The sequence below is a fragment of the Vombatus ursinus genome, unplaced genomic scaffold, assembly GCF_900497805.2.
Source record: "Vombatus ursinus unplaced genomic scaffold, bare-nosed wombat genome assembly UNPS02014735.1, whole genome shotgun sequence".
Classification (NCBI taxonomy): domain Eukaryota; kingdom Metazoa; phylum Chordata; class Mammalia; order Diprotodontia; family Vombatidae; genus Vombatus; species Vombatus ursinus.
Genome location: NW_020954513.1, coordinates 3,253,046 through 3,273,685, shown reverse-complemented (window position 1 = coordinate 3,273,685; position 20,640 = coordinate 3,253,046). Strand labels below are relative to the sequence as shown.

Sequence of the window (20,640 nt, the reverse complement as noted above, 5' to 3'; positions counted from 1 at the left end):
CATGTTTGTCTGTTATCGCCAAGTTCAGATTAACAAGTAAATAAATAAACCCAATTACTGCTAAACTGCTTTCCAGTTTCCCCAACAGTTCTTCTCAAGTAAAGAGTAATTTGTATTCTCGGGTTTTATCAAACCGGGTACTACTGCTTTCAATGGCTTCTGGCTCTTGCTTATTCAGTCTGTTCCATTGATCTATTTTTTTCTATTTTTGAACTAGTACTTCCTTTATTCCTACTTTTTAAAATTTTCACTTGAAATTCTAGCCTCTTATTCCTCCAAATTAATGTCATTATCATGTCTCATTCTTTAAAGCATTCCCTCAGCGACTTTATTGGCAGAGTGCCAAATCTGTAAATTACTTTGGATAATTTCATCATTTTTCTTATATTAATTAGCATGACCCAATCATGAACACTATCCCCTCAATTATTTGTCTTTATTTCTGTAAAGAATGTTTTATAGTTTTATACAGGAGGTCTCAAAAGTCTTAGTGCAGTTTAATAGCTTAAAACTATTAAGCTCTAATAGCTTAAAACAGCACTAAGACTTTTGAGACCCCCTGCATAAATCTTGCAAGTGTCTTGATACTTAACTCCCAGATACTTAATGCATTTTGTGGTTATTTTGAATGGAATTTCTCATTTCTTTCTGGTCTTTGTTAGTACTATATAGAAATGCTATTCATTTTTGTGACTTTATTTTATATCCTACTACTTTGCTGAAGCTGTTATTCATTGTGATTAGTTTCTTTGATGATTCCCTGGGGTTTTCTAAGTACCCTACCATGCTATCTGCACCCCCCTTTCATAAACAAAGTGACAATAATAGCTAGCATTTAAATAGCATTTGAAGGTTTGGTAAGCATTTTACAAATATCTCATTTTATCCATACAACTACCCTGAGAGTAAGATGTTTATTATCCTCATTTTACAGATGAGGAAACTGAGTCAGTCAGGTTAAATGACTTGCCCAGCATTACACACTCAGTGTCTAAGACAGAATTTGAACTCAGGTCTTTTACACCCCAAGTCCAACACTCTATCCACTGTTCCACCTAGTTACCTTTTAAAGTAGAGATAAGAGCACTTTGCAATCTTATTATTGCATGTATTCAATCTTACTCATTCTTTTATATTGCTTTACTCAACTGTTTTCAGGGATTATATTACATTCTGGGGTATTCAATTGAAAATATGCTGAAGTATTGCATTAGGTGTTAAAATAAAATTTATCATTCAAAAATTTTTGAGAGAAAGAAAAACATATGATGGGTGCCAAGAGTGGAATGTGTGGGCTCAAAGACAAAATTTGCTTTGACTGAGCTGGCTGCTACCTTCAAGAGAAATGGCCACGTGCATCGAGTATGTTGACCAGGGGTGAGGAACCTGTAGCCTTGAGGCCACATGTGGCCCTCTAAGTCCTCAAGTGCAGTCCTTTAACTGAATCCAAACTTCACAGAACAAATCCTTTTATTAAGAGGTGGAATTTGAATCCAGGACTGTGGCCTCAAGGTCACAGGTTCCCCACCCCAGGTGTAGACAGAGGCATAGGGCACCAGAGCTCTGAAGCTCCTTCTCTTTTCATTGATGACTCTGGGAGCAGCAAGAACCTTGCCATAGGCAGACCTTACCCGGTTCATCTTCAAAAGGACACAAGGTTGCCCGGTGGAATAGCCAAACGTTGGATCGTGGAGGCCAGAACAGTTCCCCAGAAATGAGCGCTTGAACTGACAAGCTTTCTTTTCTTTGTCCTCTGCTCCCTCCTGGATGAAATACTGCCCGGGAGTGCAGTTCATATTCTTTTCATCTTGAATGCTGTCATTATATGCTGTAGTCAGAGGGAGGATAAATTGAGGCTGGCGCCGTGGGCAGGCCTCCCTCCAGGCTCCTTTCAAGCAGCTTTCCACCTTGGGCTCTGGGAGCAGCAGTCATGCATTCAGCGCTCTCCACCAACTCCCTCTCCTCACTCCCCCCTCCGCCCCCAATCAGTCAATCAAGCAACAGGTAATGCCACGTGGTAGAAAGCCCTAGCTCTGAAATGACAATTCTTAGGATCCAATCTCATCTGTGACACTGTTGGGATTCGACTAACTGACTTCTGCATTGCCTTCCAGCTCAAGATCTAGGAGCCTATGGCCCTGGTAGCTTTTCTTTGAGGCTTCCCCCAGGCCCACAGGGCTGGGTTGGTGTAATTCTGCCTCCAGAGGGCGGATCACACAGCAGATGTTCAATCAATGGGTTTTGAAAACAGAAATTAATCATGGCTAGGCAGTTGAGGAGGTGTTACAATAATACAGGCATTCAGTATATAATGATATATAATATATTATAATAAATAGAATCCTGGCGTTCAAAGGGAGCTCCAAGGTAACCTATTCCCACCCCCACCCATAGCTGATCTGTAAGAGTTTGTTTGGACTGGATTTGGGATTTTATTGCTGGGAGGAGTTCCCAGGTGAAGAAACTCCCGGCACTAATGCAGACTGACACCTTCTTTTCAATTTATAGTCAGAGAGAGCTGCCTGGTACAGTGAGAGGTTGAGTGATTTATTTGCCCAGGGTGACGTAGCTAGGATATATCGGAGGTGAGATTGAATTCAGGTCTTAATTTTGAGGTTGGCTAGCTATTATGCCATGGTGATAATAGTAATAAAAATGATAACAACACTAAATAATAATAGGATGGGACCAGACCTGTGATTTCATTTCCAATGAGGAAAGTCCCTTTAACAGGGCAGGCTGACATGCCTCTGAAAGTTATCACCTTAGAGGTATGCCTGGGGTACTGAGAGTTAAGAGACTTACCCAGGGTCTCACAGCCAGTATGTGTCTGAGATGGGCCTTGAATTTCGGTCTTCCCTATGCTGGGGCTACTTTCTCTACCCTATCACTTGCTACTCTCTTATGTACTTAGCATTTTTACAATTTGCCTTAGTGCTTTTTATCTCCACTTTTTCATTTCATCTTCATAATATCCTTGCAAGGCAGCTAGTGCTACTGAGACCCTCCCTTCCCCATTTTAAAGATAAGAAAACTGAGACTCTTAAGGTTTCATTTCCTCTTCCCTTGGTCTGGAGGGTGGCTGGATCTGCAACATCTAGAATGGGAGCAAGAAAGTGGAGCCCATTACCGGGGTTTCCTGGCATGTTAGATGCCCCTCAGCTGGATCTCTGAACATCATTAACCTCACTGGCTCCTTTTTCAGTATTCCTGTTCCAGATGTTGGGTATCACTCAGACCCACTCACCACCCCCATCTTTGGGCCAGTCCCTTCACGCTTCTTTCTGGTCAGGCTGCATGCTTATAGTGGGTCAGAACTAAAGCTAACAACGGACTGCCCCGACTCCGGGGCTAGACCATTTGTTCGTTGGATTTGATATTAACAGGGTCCCCTTAGAAAATGGAAATCAGCTTCTGTTTATAGCTGCACAATTTTTTTTGTTAAACAAAGCTACATTCAGTTTAAGGATGTTTTTTCCCCCCTGGTCTTTTTTAGAAAAACAACTATGTTCACATAAATAATTTTTGAAATAGAAGCTGAAGTCACATACTTATTGTTCCTCTTGAGGTATTTCCACTAAAAATAATATGACATGGGCCTGACCCTTATTGCAAAACCCCAGAGCCTCATGGGAATGAAACTGATCCTCTGCTGTTTCTGAGACCTGTTCCTTTTGGCCGTCCCCTCTCAACAGCTGTCCTGTTGCTTACAGTTGTTCCCAGAAATTCATAAAGTATTGGAGCTGCAAAGAACGTTAGAGACCATCTGAGCTCTATAGCTGAGAGGCAGCTCAAAGACTGTCTAGTCCAGCCCTCTCATTTTATAGAGGAGGAAACTGAGGCCCAGGGAGGTTAGTAACTTAGGACCACAGGATCATGAATTTCGAGCTAGAAGAACTTCAGAAGCCATCTAGTCTAACCTCCTCTTTTTACAGCTGAGGAAACAGAGGCAGAGAGGAGAAGTACCTTGTCTGTGGTTATAGAGTGTTAGAGACAGGATTTGAACCCATAACTTTTTGACTCAACATCCAGTATTCGAATCATTATATGGGACACACATCTCAAGCTGGAAGGGCCATCAGACGCCGTCTAGTCCACCTTTGTCATCTTTTATTTATTTATTTAATTTATTATTTTTTTTTTTTTGGCTAGGCAATGGGGTTAAGTGACTTGCCCAGGGTCACACAGCTAGTTAAGTGTCAAATGTCTGAGGTCAAATTTGAACTCAGGTCCTCCTGATTCCAGGGCTGGTGCTCTATCCACTGTGCCACCTAGCTGCCCCCACCCTTGTTACCTTACCACTGAGGAAAGGAGTGGAGTGATTTGGACAAATAATAAGCATAAGTCATGGGATTTGAACCCAAGCCCTCTGACTATATACATAGCCAGTACATTTCCACTGTTCTATGTTGCTTCTACTCTGAGCTCCTCATTGCGTAAACAGAAAATCAAGCTCAGAACTAGGTTCGGGCTCAGAAACTTGCCCAAGGGCATATTATGACCCTGGTCATACAAAGGTCATGCAAAGCTGGGTCTCAAACCTGGCTCAGCCCAGTGCAGTGCCTTTTCTACCACAGTGCCTCTCTCCAGCCATGTTAAGACAGTTAAACTCATTTGACTGGCTTTCCCCTTCTGATTTCTGCTCTCAGGCTCATCATCTGATTGGCCAGTGGCTGAAATTGAGTAACAAGGATGAAAACTGTGCGGTCACCACTGCAGCAACCCAACAATCTTCTGTCACTGGGACGTCCCCAAGGTCCCTCCTAGCCCTGACTGTTTGTGCTCTAACGGCCTCCCCAGCTCTGAAGATCTATAGTTCTCTGCCCTCTTTGTTAGGAAGGAAGAAAACAGGCATTTATTAAGCACCTACTGTGTGCCAGGCACTGTACTAAGAGCTTGACAGATATCTCATTTGATCCTCATGTCTCTGGGAAGTGAATGCTCTTATTATCCCTATTTTACAGATGAGGAAACTGAGACCACGTTTAAGTAACTTGCCCAGGGTCACACAGCTAGTAGTGTCTGAGGCAGGATTTGAACTCAGATCTTCCTGACTGCAGGCCCAGTGATCTATCCATTGAGCCACCCAGCTCCCTCTATTAAGAAAATTGATGGTTCAGTAAATACAACCACTGTATTATTTGCTTATCTTAACTACCAATGGTTGATCCTCTAGAGGGCCCAGAGAGATGGAACCAATGATTCTAACCCTAATTTCAACTGACACATTTAGGGGCACAATGCTTAAATCAGGGTCTCCGGCCCTTCTGTGCTATTGGTCTCAGATATGCCAAGAAGGACAAATACTAGCTCTCTCCATGGAAAGTCTCTAGTCCTGAGAAATGATCTGTCTTCCTTCCAAAATGTGTCAGTGTGGAAAAAAAAAAACCCTGCTCAGGAAAGTCCTGGATTCAAATTCCACCTCTGATACTTACTAGCTGTATGATCATGGGTATCTCACTGTATCTCCCAGGCCCCAGGTTCTTTGTCTTAAAAATGGGGATAATGATGCCTGTAGTACCACCCAGAAACAAAGGCCTATCTTTTCATCCTAGTTTCCTACTGGGTGTTGTCTGTCTGTGAAACATGAAACAATGGTCCCCAAGAAATTAAAATTAAGTACCACATAGGGGCAGCTAGGTGGCGCTGCAGTGGATAGAGCACCAGCCCTGGACTCGGGAGGACCTGAGTTCAAATCTGACTCAGACACAAAACACTCACTAGCTGTGTGACCCTGGGCAAGTCACTTAACCCCATTGCCTAGCCAAAAAAAAATAAGTGTCACCTAGAGGGTGTAGGAGAGGCACATGGGCATGGAGTTGGCAGGGACCTCCGAGGCCAGCTAGTTCAAGCCTCTCATTTTCCAGGTAAGAAAACTAAGGACTCACATAGATCACACATAGAGTCGGGTCATAGACCTAAAGCTAGAAGGATGTTAGAGGCCATCTAATCCAATCTCCCCATTTTCCAGATGAAGAAACTGAGGCCCAGGGAGGTGACTTTCTCAAGGTCACTTGGGATCATGGGAGCATGGATCCAGAGTCAGAAGGGCTCTTAGAGATCATTTAGGCTAACCTCTTCATTTTCCAGATAAGGAAATTGGGACCCAGAAAAGGGAAGGGACTTGCCCAAGGTCTCACAGGCAGTAAGCAGGGATTTGAATCCAGGTCTTCTGCTTCCACTGCCAGTGTTCTTCTCACTGTGCTACTTTGGGGGGAAAAAACGGGAGCAAAGGATACTGTCAAGGAAATGTATGAACAAAAATGAAGATGTTCTGGTCACATGGTGAGAGGTGACCTGTTGATAGCTCAGATGCCCCACTGGTATCCTCAGGATGTCAGGAGACATAGAGGAAGGTCTCTACCACGTTGGGTGACCCAACGTGGTGGTTGAACTTCTGGGAGGGCATGGATAAGAGGTACACAGTAAGGTCAGGCAGGGTCGGGTCATAATGTAAAGTATTGCAGGGAATATTAGCAGAGAGATGAAAGCCTAAGCCCCATCAGGGCCTTAAAATACTTGAGAGTATTACCTGTCTCACTGGATTGCCGTGAAACACAAATGAAATCCAAATGGGCATGATTATTAGTCCTGCCCCTTCTAACTAACCTTGGTCCAAGCTGGAAGGGAGCTCAGAGGGTAACCCTCTACCTGCCTGGGCACTTTTCCCATCTTCCCCATCTGGATGATAAACTTACCTTGAAGGAAGTGATGCAAGCTATCCACATAAGAAACCCACGTGCTACGTTGCGATACATTGAAGTTGAAGGCAAAGGTGGATGTGTAGGGCCTGATCATAACTCCTGGCAAGGGAAAGGGACCTTGCTTAGATTAACCCAGGCTCAGTCCCAAGCCCTTTAAAGATGAATCTCTATTCCCATGAAACCATTTCCTCCCCCACCCCAGGCAATCAAAATGAAATGGACCACCATTTGCCGAGTTCCATTTTACATTCCTTCTTAATAATTGCATCCTTAAGTCATTGCCGGGAAGAGCTGATAGGGAGCAGAGGCTGGCCAAGTGGTGCAGACAGCCTTGAGACAGTGGTGCAGGATGGCCTTGGCACTGGCCTTGGGGACTCACTTACCAGGGGGACTCACTCGATCCCTGTAGGTCGGGATGTAAGGGCTGATGGTCAGCAACATGGTATACATGCACAGAGCGAACATCCCGGCCAGGAAGGTATAAAAGAGAAGGTAGAAGAATAAAATCAGACCTGTAGTAGGAGCCAAAAGAAGAATGGGTCAGGGTCTCCCCCAAATCTCCACCTCCTAGACCCAGCAGCTCTGAAATAAGAAAAGCCCGCACTCCCTTGTCCACTTAAGACCATGGGTCTATGGGATCCATGGGCCCGCTCCCCAACCCTCCGCCCCACCAGTGGCTGCTAAATCCTCATTCTGGAAGATCTCATTCATTCGGAATCTGTGATCATTTGGGAACAGAGCCCTACCCGAAGGTCACCTTTGTACTTTTCCTCTTTAATCAGTCAATGACTCAATCAAAATACATTTCAGAAGTGCATATTCTGTGCCAGGCACTGTGCTAAGCGTTAAGGATACAAATGAAGCAGCCCCTGATTTCAAGGGGAAACAGGATGGGATCAAGTAGAGATATTCTCAAGAAAGGGGAGAGGGACAAGATGTGGGATTTCACTTGACTACTGAGCCCCAGGCGGGGAGTTCCTTCTCCCCACGCAAATGGGAACCCATCTCCATGGAGAATTGCCTAGAGCACTGAGGGTGAAAGTGACTTCCTCAGGTGAAAGTGACTTCCCCAGGTGAAAGTGACCGAGCTGTTTGTCAGAGGCAGGGTGAAATCAGGGTGGGCTTCCTGGAGTAGGAATTGCTCTGGAGGTGAGGAGGGAGGGCATTCCAAGCATTCTGGACAGCCTGGCAGAGGCATACGGATGGGAGAGGGACTGTCATGTACAGGGGACGGCAAGGAAACCAATATGGCTGGATTGTAGACTGCATGAAGGAGAATGATGGGCAACAAACCTGGAAAGATAGGACCATAAAATTCAAGATCTAGAGCTCCAAGAAGCGTTAGAGATCATTGAGCCCAACTCCCTCATTTTACAGATAAGATAATTGAGAGCCAGGCTGGTTAAGTGACTTGCTCTGGGTCATACAGCTAGTAAGTATCTGAGGTGGGATTTGAATCCAGGCCTTCCTGACTCATGTCCAGTGCTTTGCCCACTGCGCCAGGCTGCGTCCAGTCAGCTGTGAAGAGCTTTAAATGCCAGAAGAGTTTGTGTTTAAGCTTGGAGGGAACAGGAAGACAAGAAAAGTTTTTGAGTAGGGGAGTGCCATGGACAGACTGGGCTTTAGGATTATCAGTTGAGCACCTGTGTATGGGATGGACTGGAGAGGAGGGGAAAAGGCGGCTTCATAGGATCAGAGCTATTGCAAGATTCCAGGCAAGAGATGCTGAGGGCTTGAATTCAAGCCGTGGCTCTGTGAGTGAAGGGAAAGGCAGATGCTACAGATGTGGTGGAGGCCAAATCAACAAGACCTAGCAAGACATTGAACACATGGGCCAAGGGCCTGGGAAGAGTGAGGAATGAATCCAACGTTTCAAGCTCGAGGGCCTGGGAAGATGGTGGCATCCTCAAAAAAAAAAAAAGAGGGTGAGGGGAAGCTTAGGAAAGGGGAGGGTTTAGGGGAAAAGATAATGAATTCTGTTTTGGACGTGTTGAATTGGAGATGTCTACGGGTCATCCAGTTGGAACTATCTAATAGGCAGCTGGTGGGGGGTGGGGTTGGAGCTCAGGAGACAGACGAGGCTGGATAAATTATGCTGGGAATCATTTGCATAGAGATGATAATTGAACCCATGGGAGCTGATGGAGTCACCAAGTGAGAGAGAGAGAGATAGAGGGAGAAGGAAAGGGGCTGAAGACAGAAATAAAAGAACTGCTTGGGTTGGGATTTCATTCAGGTGAATCCCTGCGGGAAAGAGAGAGTCGCCTGGCTCCTAGACTTGGCTGACTTGCCCTGGGATGGGGTCTGCCCCTAGGGTAGAGTGGGGAATGCTAAACGCTGAGGGACTCCAAAGAAAAGGTCTGTGCTCAGGGGTGGGGGAAATGATGGGCAGCTCTGGAGAACAAGGGAGAACTCTTGTTCCCTCACCCTCAGAGGGCCTCTGAGGTAGGAATTGTCTGGCCTGACACATAGTAGGCCCTCAATAAATGCTTGTTCCTCGATTGTCCTCTGATCCTAAGCCCTCCGGAGGCTGTCCTCCAGCTGCCTGGAGGAGAGAGATTGCTGAGCCTGGGACAAGGCTGAGTTCTTTTTCTCCCGCTTCCCCTCCCTGAGACCCTTTTCCCAATCCCTTGAAAACCAGAGCCAAGCCTCAGTGCAGGAGTAAGCTAGGGGAGGCTGGTTTTCCCTGCTCCTTCACCCTCCAGCTGGAAGGATCCTCAGAGGCCAGCTAGGTCAACCTCTTCATTTTACAAAGAAAGAAACCAAGGCCCAAGGAGGGAAGTGACTTGTCTAAGGTCATCTGTAATGTCCTAGATCTACAGCTGGAAGGGACCTCAGAAGCCGTCTAGCCTAACCCCCTCATTTTACAGAGAAGGAAACTGAGGCCCAGGGAGAGGAAGTCAGTCAGTACATTCATAGCAAAGTAACTTGTTCAAGGTCACATAGGTATTAAGTGTCATAGGTGGTATTTGACCCAGGTCCCCTGACTCCCAGGTCAGTGCTATTTCCTCTATACCATGGCACCCTCCCCTTGGTTATTCAGGGCTGCCCAATGACAGTGGCTCATCTGGGCTCTCCCCCACCCCCATCCAAACTTTCTGTTCCTTTGCACCATTTGCCCCTTTTCCCCATAGCCAAGAACGCCTCCTGCTAGGGTTAAGATGACAAACTGTTTCAAGCTCCAGTGTTAATGGCAGACAATAGCTGAATTCTTTAAAGCTGTCCTGGCCTGATAATATTTACCCGGACTGGTAAAATGCTCCTAGCCTGAGGATTACCCATTACACTCCTTAGTCTGATCCCAGAGCAGAGAGCAGGGAGAGGGAATGGAAGCCTAGCTGAGTACATCGGGAGCAGGGTTGTAGGAAGGATGAGGTGGTGGAGGACCAGTCAGAGGGGTGGGAGTGGGGCTGAGAGTAGGAGCTGAGGTGTTGGGGGTGAGGCGGTGGGATCCTTCCCTGTTGCCAGGCTCAGCACAGGGCCCTTCCCAACCCTGGCCCAGCCTCCCTCTCCCTATCTGCAATCCTTCTGGGAAAGGCTTGAAAGGCTGGGCTCTTAGGGATGAAGTGAAGCAGGGTGAGTCACTGTTTAGATCATTCCTCTGGGTCAGCCTCCTTCTCTCCTGGGGTGAGGGGAGGCCTCAGCTCAGCCAATCTTCCCAGAAGACAGTGGTTCAAGACAAATGCCATCCATCTGGCAGGGACAGAATGTTGTGCTACCCCTCCCAATCCTACCCACTGCCTTTCTCCTGCCCACCCCCTATTGTACCCACTGCCTGTCTCCTGCCCACCCCCTATTGTACCCACTGCCTGTCTTCTTCCCCCCATCCTACCCATTGCTCATCCCCTGCCCCCATCCTACCCATTGCCTGTCTCCTGCCCACCCCCTATTTGTACCCACTGCCTGTGTCCTGCTCACTCCCTATTGTACCCACTGCCCATCCCCTGCCCCCATCCTCCCCACTGACTGTCCCCTGCCCCCTATCCTACCCATTGCCTGTCTCCTGCCCACCCCATATCATACTCACTGCCTGTCCTCTTCCCCCCATCCTACCCATTGCCATCCCCTGCCCCCCATCCTACCCACTGCCTGTCCCCTACCCCCTATCCTATCCCATCCTACCCATTGCCTGTCTCCTGCCCACCCCCTATCATACTCACTGCCTGTCTTCCCCCCCCATCCTATCCATTGCCTGTCCCCTAGCAAAGGCATCCACATATCCATTCCACACTGTGCCTCCCTATTGTACCCACTGCCTGCCCCCTGGCAAAGGATCTGCATTTCCAGATAGGCCCAGAGTGGGAAGGGGATGTCTTCTTGTTCAATTATGGGCTTGCACTGTTCTCCGACTTGGGCCACAGTATGAGCATCCCTTCAACTTCACCCTCAGCTTCCAAAGATTTTTTTTTATGTGCCTACTATACGCAGAGCCAGAGTGTTGATGAGTCACATGGGACTAGAGAGAGTTCCACCCCCACACTTCCCCATCCAGCAAGGTGCCAAATCTGGCCATTTCTCCTCCCCTCCATCTCTCCACTCCGACCTGTCTGTGCACTTACACAGCCACCATGCTAGCTCGGGCTCTCCTCCCCTCACCCAGACTATCACAGCAGCCTCCTAACTGATCTCCCTGGCTTGTCTCTCCCCACTCCATTCTATCCTCCACGTTGCCATCAAACTGTAGTCTGACCATGTCACTCCCCTTCCCAAGAACCAGCCTCTAGGATCAGCTGCAAACCACTCTGTCATTTATTTGGCTTTAACCCTTCACAATCCACCCACAGCCTACTTTGCCAGGCTCACTGCACATCACTCCCTTTTGTGGGTTCCGTGGTCCAGTCAAATCGGTCTTCTCGTTATTCTTGCTATAGGATACTCCACCACCCACTTCCATGTATTTGCACAGGCCGTGGCCTATGCCTAGAATGCCCTCCCACCTTCCCCTTCACCTCTGAGGCTCAGCTTCAATGCTCTTTCCTCCAACAGAATGTAAACTCCTTGAACAACAAATGTTTTGCCTTTGTCTTCCTATCTCCTGTGCCTAGCATACACTAGGTGCTTAATAAATGTTTATTAAATAAATGAATTTTGAACGACATGAACACAGATAACATCCGTTATTATAGAGTAAGGCATAAGAATGACGCAAAGGGCTGTATGAGGTCTGAGGAGGAAGGGGACCGTCATTACTGGGGAGGTGTCCAGTTAGGGGATGGGGGAGGCATATGACTTGGACTTTAAAATGTAGAGATTTAAACAGGGAGGAGTTCAAGGGGGCCAAAGTGGGCAGGCGGGCCTTACGGGCATAAGGCCCAGAAGAACAAAGGGAGGAGGGTGACATGTCCAAAGGGAGCCGTGAGGAGTCAGGCTTGGCTGTCAGCTAGAGAAGTCTGCTGGAGCCAGCCCAGAAAGCCAGATAAAAGAGCTGGGGCCATAGAGGCAATGGGGAGCCACTGCAGGGTTTTGAGCAGGACAGTGGCAATCGGATTTCTACTGAGAGAAGGTTAATTTGGAAGGAGAGAGAGTGTGATGAGGTCCTGAGCTAGGGAGGGGGACACAAAAGCAAGAGGAGAGGACAGATTCGAGACAGATAGGTAGCACCCATGGGCCTTGGGAACTGTTTGGCCATGAGGAGTCAGTCTGTCGGACTTAACTAGACCACTGCTAACCCAGGCAGCAGCTTAAGCCTGTGACATCTGCACTGTCTTCCTGTCCCATGGAACCCATGGCAGAGGCCACACTGCCCACACCCTCTGCAGGGCCCTGATCCACACCAGCCACTCACCTCCTGGCCTCTCCTTCTTAGGAGGGTGATTTGTCCTCTGACATACGAGATGAGGTTACCAGCAGCATGGGGGCACAGGAATAGACTGGAGGCTTTGAGTGCCAGGGAGCTGGGTTCAGATCCTGCCTCCATCTCGAGAAAGCACCCGCTCTCTTATCACACTGCCTCCAGAATTTCACTGCCTTGCCTCTGCTTTGCCCATACCTAGAAGGTTCAAGACCAGCTCCTATGGAAGTTGGGATGGTGTGGTGCCTATCTCTGACTGCCTCCACTTAGGTCCTAAAGTCACTCTTACGGAGGCGAGTTCATCTACCAGCTGCCAGAAGGCCCAGAGCCAGACAGGCCACTCTTCTGGGGAAAATGCTCATCAAATCTACCCTTGGGTGTCGTGCAGAGCAACAGAACAAACCACAGGCTGCTGGATGCTTTTCTACAGGCAGGTGGAGGAGTAGGAAGAGTTCTATTCCCTAGAGGGAAAGGGCAACCTGTTGGTGAACCATTGTTCACACCTCTTCATTGGGGCATTTACCAAAGCTTCTGAAGTGCTGGCCCAGAGTGGAATTATAGGGTAGGAGCTGTCCACGGAAGCCACCAGGATCAACCCAACCTCTTTGGCTAGTACCTCCCTACCCTTTCCTGCCCAAATCTCAGCAGTAAGACATCTGCATTAAGAACAAAACGAGGGGGCACAATTTTGGTTAAATCATTGATGTGATGAACTCCCAGGTGAGGAAATTCCCTTCACCAACATGAGTCAGCACCCCTGTCCAACTAGTTTTGTAGAATTGTCGGGGGGGGGGCGCTACTGAGGTTAAATGACTTGCCCATGGCCATACAGACAGTATAGATCAGAGATGGGACTGGAGCCCAGACCTCTGTCCCCCAGAAGTCAGCCTTCTAGCTGTTACTTATATTTGCCCAAACTGCCTTTAAACTTTGGTAAACGTGCAGTATTTGCTGAATGATCACCAGTATGAATAAGCAGCCTTGCCCATGCAGAGCCCATGGCTTTTCTTGCCCTCTTGGCTAGCTCCTATAGAAAGGATATAACTAGCCACAAAAAACAGTTCCATTTCATGAGGTTTGATTGAAAGTTGGGTCATACTTTGCACAAATGTATGGAAATCAGGTTTTTGTAAACTTAAATCCTATCTTCCCATTGTCTCAAAAGTGTTGTTGTTTTCCCCCAGGATGCTTAATTTATCCTCCTCTTTTGAGGGTTCTTCAGCTACCCTGCTAGCTGTCATTGTCCCAGTTTCTTCTCCCAGCCTGACTGTCAGAAAGTCAATCATCTGCAAACAAACACTTTGCCGCCCTCGGGGAGCTGGTACTTTAAAGGAACCCAGTGGGGAATCTTTTTCTGAAGTAAAGAATCCCATCTGAGTCTCCTTCCTAATCCAGCCCTCCTGCAGCTACCAGAAGCAGCTTGGGAAAACCACATTCAAGAACTTTCCCTCTGGCTCCTTTGTTCCCTATAGGATAAAATACAAATTCAGTGTGGCCTGTAAGGCCCTCCCCAATCTGGTTGCCAGTCTCCCTTTCCCTGTTTCATATTTCCTTTCCCTTCATACACTCTACCTTGTGGCCAACTGGCCAAGGCATTCTCTGAACTCAGTTATGCACATCCCCCCCCCATCTAGAACTCGGTCCCTGTTGAACTCTACTGATCTAGAACTTGACTTTTGTTTAAGGCTCAGCCCAGATGCCACCTCCTACAGAACGTCTTACCTGTTAGCTCCACCTTTCCCCATCCCAGTCACTACTTTTTTGATCCTCCTTGTATTACCTTGCCTGTACTTGTATACCCCAGAAGAGTGCACATCCCTTGCAGGTAATGACCATTTTGCTTTTTGTCTTTGTCTTTTTGTCCAGTGGCCTAGCACAGTGCCTTCTGTGTAGTAAGGGCTTGAACTGGATTAAATTCAATTGAAAAGTGAAGAATCTGCTATGAATCTCTTCCGTGAATTCAGATTTTCTTTAAGAAAGAAGCCTAGGTGTACCATGGGGGTTAAGGCACATTAGAGGGTATGGTAGAACAAAATAATATGAAGCTAGAAGACCCACCACTCTGCCATTTATTTACTCTCTATGTGACCTTGGGCAAATCACTTCTTGGCCTCAGTTTCCTCCCCTGTAAAATGAGGGGGTTGGGCTCAATGACCTTGAAGCTTCCTTCAGGTTCTTTATACATGATCCTATGACCTGGGTTTGCATTCAGGTTTTGTTACTGACTCGCTGTGTGACCAGTGTGGAACAAGGGAAAGAGTGTTGGATTTGGAGTCAAAGGTTCAAATCCTGGCTCAGTCACTCACCACTCCTGAGGCTCCCCTCCCCGGGCCTCAATTTCCTCTTCTGTAAATGAGAGGATCAGGCTAGCTGACTTCTGAGGTCCCTCAAGCTCTAGACCTAGGATCCTATGTATGACCTTGAATAAGTCACTTCCCCTCCCTGGGCCTCAGTTTCCTCTTAGGGTTGGCCTAGATGCCCTCAAAAGCCCCTTCCAGGCTCCAGAGCTAAGATCCTATGAACTCTCTTGTCCTCTCTGGGCCTGTTTCCTCCTCTCTTAAATGGAGTGATTGAACTAAAGAACCTTGCGGGTCTCCTCCAGCTTTAACTACCAAGATTCTGACTACACTCCCTGGTCATCCCAAATTTCTTCATAACCAAAAGCTTTCCCAGCCCCAGCTGACAGACTGACAGCCCCGTCACTTGCACCACTATTTCCTTGGAGGAACTCCAGTGGGGTGGGCTTGTTCCCAAGGCCCTTTCCAGGGGGGCTCCCAAGTCCTGCTGCGAGAGGCATCCGAGACATCTATCCCAGGGTCACAAATCAGCAGGGGTACAAAGACACAAAGCAAAGCAGATAGTTCCCACTTACTCCAGCTCTGGCCTGACCGGCCTAAAAACTCCCTCTTCTCGGGGTCCCACACGTAATTTTTCACTTGCTGCATTTTGGCTGCCAGACTCTGTTGCTTGGTGGCCTGGGCCTCGTTCTCGTCCCCGTCCTCTGAGTGAAGCTGGTTCCCTTCATTCTCATTCTCCTGGAACCAAGACAAAATACAACCCCCTTTTTTGGAAAAAGAAAAAAAAACTTTCCAACAGCCCATCCCACTGGCCAAAAATAAATGGAAAACCACTCAAGAGTTGGCTGCATTTCAAAGTTCCATTTTCCCATAATCCAACCCTTTGTTACCAGAGGCAGGATTTCTGTCTTTTTGGGTTTTTTTTCTTTTTGGAGGAGGGGGGTAAGATACTATCCCCTCTGACTTAAATTCAGGAATCTTTTCATTGTGGGGCCAGCTCTGTTCTCAATCTCATCAATTTCTACCCTACTCCCAGGCCTGCTTATGTCAACATTCATTCCTGCCATCCTTGGTTCTACTTAACTTTGAGTTGCTCAGGTCTCAAGGATTAGACTAGAGAATGAGCCAGCCTCAGGCAGGCCAAGAGAGGGCAAGATTCTCAAGGTAGGATGGGGTTCTGTCAGAGCAAGTGCGAAGGACCACAGTCTTTTCAGTACTGTCCTATATATTGATGAAGTATAACACCCCCCCCACTCACCTTCCCTCACCTTCAGTGTATCTGAAATACTTTTTAAATTAAAATGTTTTCAATGATCAAAAATCTATTTTCTTTCCCTCCCACTAACCCTTCCCCAATTTTAAAAAGAAAAAAAAAGTCCTATTACAAATATGTATAATCAAGGAAAACAAGTTGCTGTCCTTCTGTCCGTCACTGCCCTTTCAGGAAATGGGTAACATGTTTCATCCTGGGCCTTCTGGGACTGTGGTTGGTCAGGGATTGTGAGGATCAGTGTTCTGAAGTCTTTCAAAGTTGATTGTCTTTCTAATATTGTTATTGTATAAATTGTTCTCGTGGTTCTATTCACTTCACTCTGCATCAGTTCATTCAAGTCTTCCTGGGATTCTCTGAAACAATTCCTTTTGTAATTTGTAACAGCACGATAGTTTCCCGTTATTCACATACCATGATTTGCTCAATCATTCTGCAAATTGGGCACCCCTTTAGTTTCCAGTTTTGCCACAAAAAAGAACTGCTACAAATATTTCTGTACATGTGGGTCCTTTTCTTCTTTCTTTGGTCTTTTGGGGTATATGTGCCTAATAGTGCTATCATTGGGGCGAGTTTCATTGGGTCACATTTTTGTTGCCTGAAGTTTCACTGTTAGAGAGTCACTCCTTTGGGAAGCCTTTGTTGTTCAGTCATTTTTCAGCTGTGTCTGACTTTTGGTGACCCCATTTGGGGTTTTCTTGGCAGAGATACTAGAGTGGTTTGCCATTTCCTTCTCTGGCTCATTTTACAGATGAAGAAACTGAGGCAGAGTGAAGTGACTTGCCCAGGGTCACACAGCCAGTGTCTGAGGCCAGATTTGAATTCAGGAAGATGTGGCGCAGTACATAGAAAACTGGGCCTGCAGTCAGGAAGGCCTGAGTTCAAATGGGCAAGTCACTTCACCCTGTTTGCCTCAGTTTCCTCGTCTGTAAAATGAGCCAGAGAAGGAAAGGGCAAAGCACTCCAGTATCTCTGCCAAGAAAACCCTAAAAGGGTCCAAAGGGGTCACAAAGAGTCAGACACGACTGAAATGACTGAACAACAATAAACCAATTACTGTTGTGTGCCTATTGGAAGGACGGGAAAGACAGTAAGGTTTCCTTAGGCTCTTCAATTAGCTCGTAAGAAATAATGCCTACCACAAGAGACAGCATAGCCTGGTGTACTAAGTGGGAGGTGGGAAGACAGGTTTGAGTCTCAATCCTGCCTCTAACCTGCTGCAGAGTACTTGGTCAATCCCTTTACCAACCTGGGCTTCAGATATCTACCTTCTCAAGAGAATTTGTCTCTGGGGTTCCTTCCACCTCTGGAATTCTATGATCCGGAAATAATTAGGATTCCAGATAGAGAGCCTGAAAAGGGCCTTAGAGGCCTAAATCTAGTCCAACCACCTCATTTTACAAAGGGGGATACTGAGGCTCAGGGAAGGGAAGGGACCTGCTCAAGGTCACACCTAAGATACTAGGTCTGGAGCTGGAAGGCACCTCAAAGGCCAGCTAGTCCAAGCCCCTCATTGTACAGAGGGGGAGAATGAGGCTTAAAGAGGGGAAGTGAGCTCCCCAAGGTCACACAGTTATGTAAGATCATTGATATAGATAGAATTGGAAGGGACCTAAGGAATCATCTAGTTTAACGCATTCATTTTATAGCTGAGGAAACTGAGTCCCAAAGAGGTAAAGGGATCTGCTCAGAGACACGCTCACCTTTGAATTACTGACTTCTGCAAGATTTCAGAGAAGGGTTGGAACAGTCAAGAAAGACTTTGTGGAGGGGAAGGGATGGGGGGAGGGGTCCTGAGCCAGGCTTGGAAAGATGAGTAGGCTCAGTGTAAGTTTCCCAAAGCCAAGTTAAAATGGTTTTTTGGATAATCCACTGTTTGGAGATCACTGTTCTGGATTCCTCCCAGGGCAGTTAAGCAAGAGCTGACCCTGCTGACTAAAGCAATAAAGGAAAACCCGGCCTGGTTCCTTGGCCTACCTAAAGAGGTCAGAGTCAGATGACTAGAATGGTCTCCAACTCAGCATGTTTAGAGCAAACTCCTCTTCCTTAGCTCTAAACTGGCTCTCCTTCCTCTTTCTTCCTCCACTAGCCTCCCAGGCCACCCAGGCTCCATCTGACACTTAAGCTCGACCCTTCTCACTACCAAGTCCTTTTCAATGGAGCATTTAATGGAAACTTCCCCCCACATCCAACAGTTGCCAAAGTCCCGTACATTCCATGTTATTTCCTGTATCTGTCCCCTTTTCTCCACTAACACCGTGGTCCAGGCCCATACTCCCTCTTGCCTGTAGTATCCATAGTAAGTGCCTAACTGGCCTCCCTCCCTCTGTCTCTTTCCTCTCCATTTTTTCCCATGCCAAGCTGCCAAATCAATCTTCCAAAGACACAGATTTGATTATATCACCCCCACTCAGAAAACCTTGCCTGTGTGACCCAGGACAAGTCACTTCATATCACCAGCCTTCAGTCCCCCCCACCTCCCCTCTGTAAAATGAGAGGCTTGGATTCAAGGACCTCTGCTCTAGACTCATTATCCTATTGAGACCTTAAACAAATCACTTCCATTCTTTGGCCCTTGGTTTCCTCTACTAGAAAATGAGAGGGCCAGGTTCAACGGCCTCTGAGGACCCTTATAACTCAAGATCTGGCACTAGATGACCTTGATATTTCTTTCTAGCTCTAAATTATAATCTGTTGACATTTTCAGCTCTGAATTTAAGAGTCTTATTCTGCTATAATTCAGAGCAGCTAGGTGGCGCTGCAGTGGATAGAGCGATGGGTTGGAGCAGGAAGACCAGAATTCAAATTTGACCTTAGACACCTACTAGCTGTGTGACCCTGGACAAGTTACTTCACCCTGTTTGCCTCAGTTTCCTCATCTGTAAAATGAGCTGGAGAAGGAGATGGCAAACCACTCCAGTATCTTTGCCAAAAAAACCCCAAATGTGCTCACGAACGGTCAGACACGACTGAACAACATCAAATTCCGATAGAACTGGTTTCCTTTGTAATAGATCTTATGTATTTTATTTTATGGACTTAAAAATGTGATTCGGAGAAGGAATGGTCCACGGGCTTCACCTGACTGCCCAGGGGTTCCAGGACATCCACAAAGATTACTAGGCTCTCACAAAGGTTAAAAGTTTAAACCACAAAGGTTAAGAACTCCTAGCCTAAAGTCAAATTTCCTGATCCTGACATTCAAGGCTCTCCATTAGCTGACCCTAAACCTATCCTTTGGGTGTTCTTAGCTCCCATTATCCCACCAAAACAACCCTCCTCTCTAACTAGACCAGGTATTCTGCATCCCCTTAAGATGCTTTCCAATCTGGAATGCCCTTCCCTACCTTCCTTGCCCAAATCCAGCCTCAATTCCAAGGCCCAGCTAGGGACCTACGTCTTCCAATAAGCCTTCCAGCTGCCCTGGCCTCCCATGAAATACCTTAGTCCTGTCCTGATCTCCTCTGCCCCATCTCCCTGCTTTGAGGGATGGGCACATGCACAATTCTGGGCCTCCTCAATGTACCCTATGGGTATGGACTGTGTGTGCGTGGAATTGGCTTTGTCTCTCCAGCTAGACTGCAAGCAAAGAGAGGGCAGAGCTTGGCTGAGATGATGTCTGTCTGCAGCTCTGTCTCTCCCACGGGTCTGGCAAATAGAAGCGCTCAATTATTCTCCTTAATTGAAGGAATACAGTTCTCTCACTCACTGAGACACTAGCAGTGATGATAATAATGAAGATAATAATGGTAATGATAATAACCCAGCCACCAGGCCCAGGGGCATTGGGTCCCTCCTCAGGCCCCTCTGGCTTGTGGCTTGCTCTTTACTCCCTAGGGACCTGCCAAGACTCCTTGCTTCAGCAGCAGACAAGGTTGGACTCCCTTCACCCTGCCTGCTGGCTGAGTCTCAACAGCACCTGCATTGCTGTACTGGTCAGCTACTGGCCCTGCAACAGTGCCTGGAGGAACAGAGGGAATCCTGAGCCAGCAGCAAGGCCTTTTGGGTCAGGAGGACCCTTGACCCAGAAGGTGGGGGGGAGGAGGGTGCGCGACTGGGTTGGGCAGGGGGAGGGAAAGCTTAGCTCTGAAATCTGACTCTGGGGAGTGGGGAGCTTCGGGGATCCATGGCTCTGAAGCAACGACCAGAAAGCAAAAAGTCAGGGAGGCCTCTTAGGGGCCACTGCAGTGATGGGCTGCCCTCGGAATACCACTCTCTAGATGCTAGACTGGCTTAGACTATGCTCTGACAGGTTTACAAGGATACATCTTCCTCCTTCCCACCCCTTTCCTTCCTTTCTTCTCTTACAGCTTCCATCCTCTCTCCTTCACTCTTTCCCTCCTTCCCTTCCTTCCTCCCTCCCTTCTTTTCTTCATCCACCTCTCCCTTCCCTCCTTCCTTTCCTTCCTTCCTTCTTTTCCTTCCCTTCCTCTCCTTCCCTTTCTCCCTTCCCTCCCTCATTTCCTTCCTCCCTCCCTCCCTCTCTTCCTTAATTCTTTCCTTCCTTTTCTCTACTTTCCCCTCTCCCTTCCTTCCTCTCCTTCCCTCCCTTCCTCCCCTCCCTCTCTCATTTCCTTC

General features: G+C 47.3%; 1 protein-coding gene across 1 annotated transcript in view; it reads right to left on the bottom strand.

Annotated features, from left to right (window-relative positions):
- Positions 1 to 20,640, bottom strand: part of ATP1B4 (ATPase Na+/K+ transporting family member beta 4) — a 38,494-nt gene that overhangs the window by 13,860 nt on the left and 3,994 nt on the right. Inside the window, exons 2-5 of the mRNA XM_027861421.1 lie at positions 15,368 to 15,530; positions 7,088 to 7,216; positions 6,699 to 6,803; positions 1,632 to 1,828 (exon numbers count right to left, since the gene is read on the bottom strand). Of these exons, the coding sequence (XP_027717222.1) occupies positions 1,632 to 1,828; positions 6,699 to 6,803; positions 7,088 to 7,216; positions 15,368 to 15,530 (594 nt within the window). The remainder of the gene's footprint in view (positions 1 to 1,631; positions 1,829 to 6,698; positions 6,804 to 7,087; positions 7,217 to 15,367; positions 15,531 to 20,640) is intronic.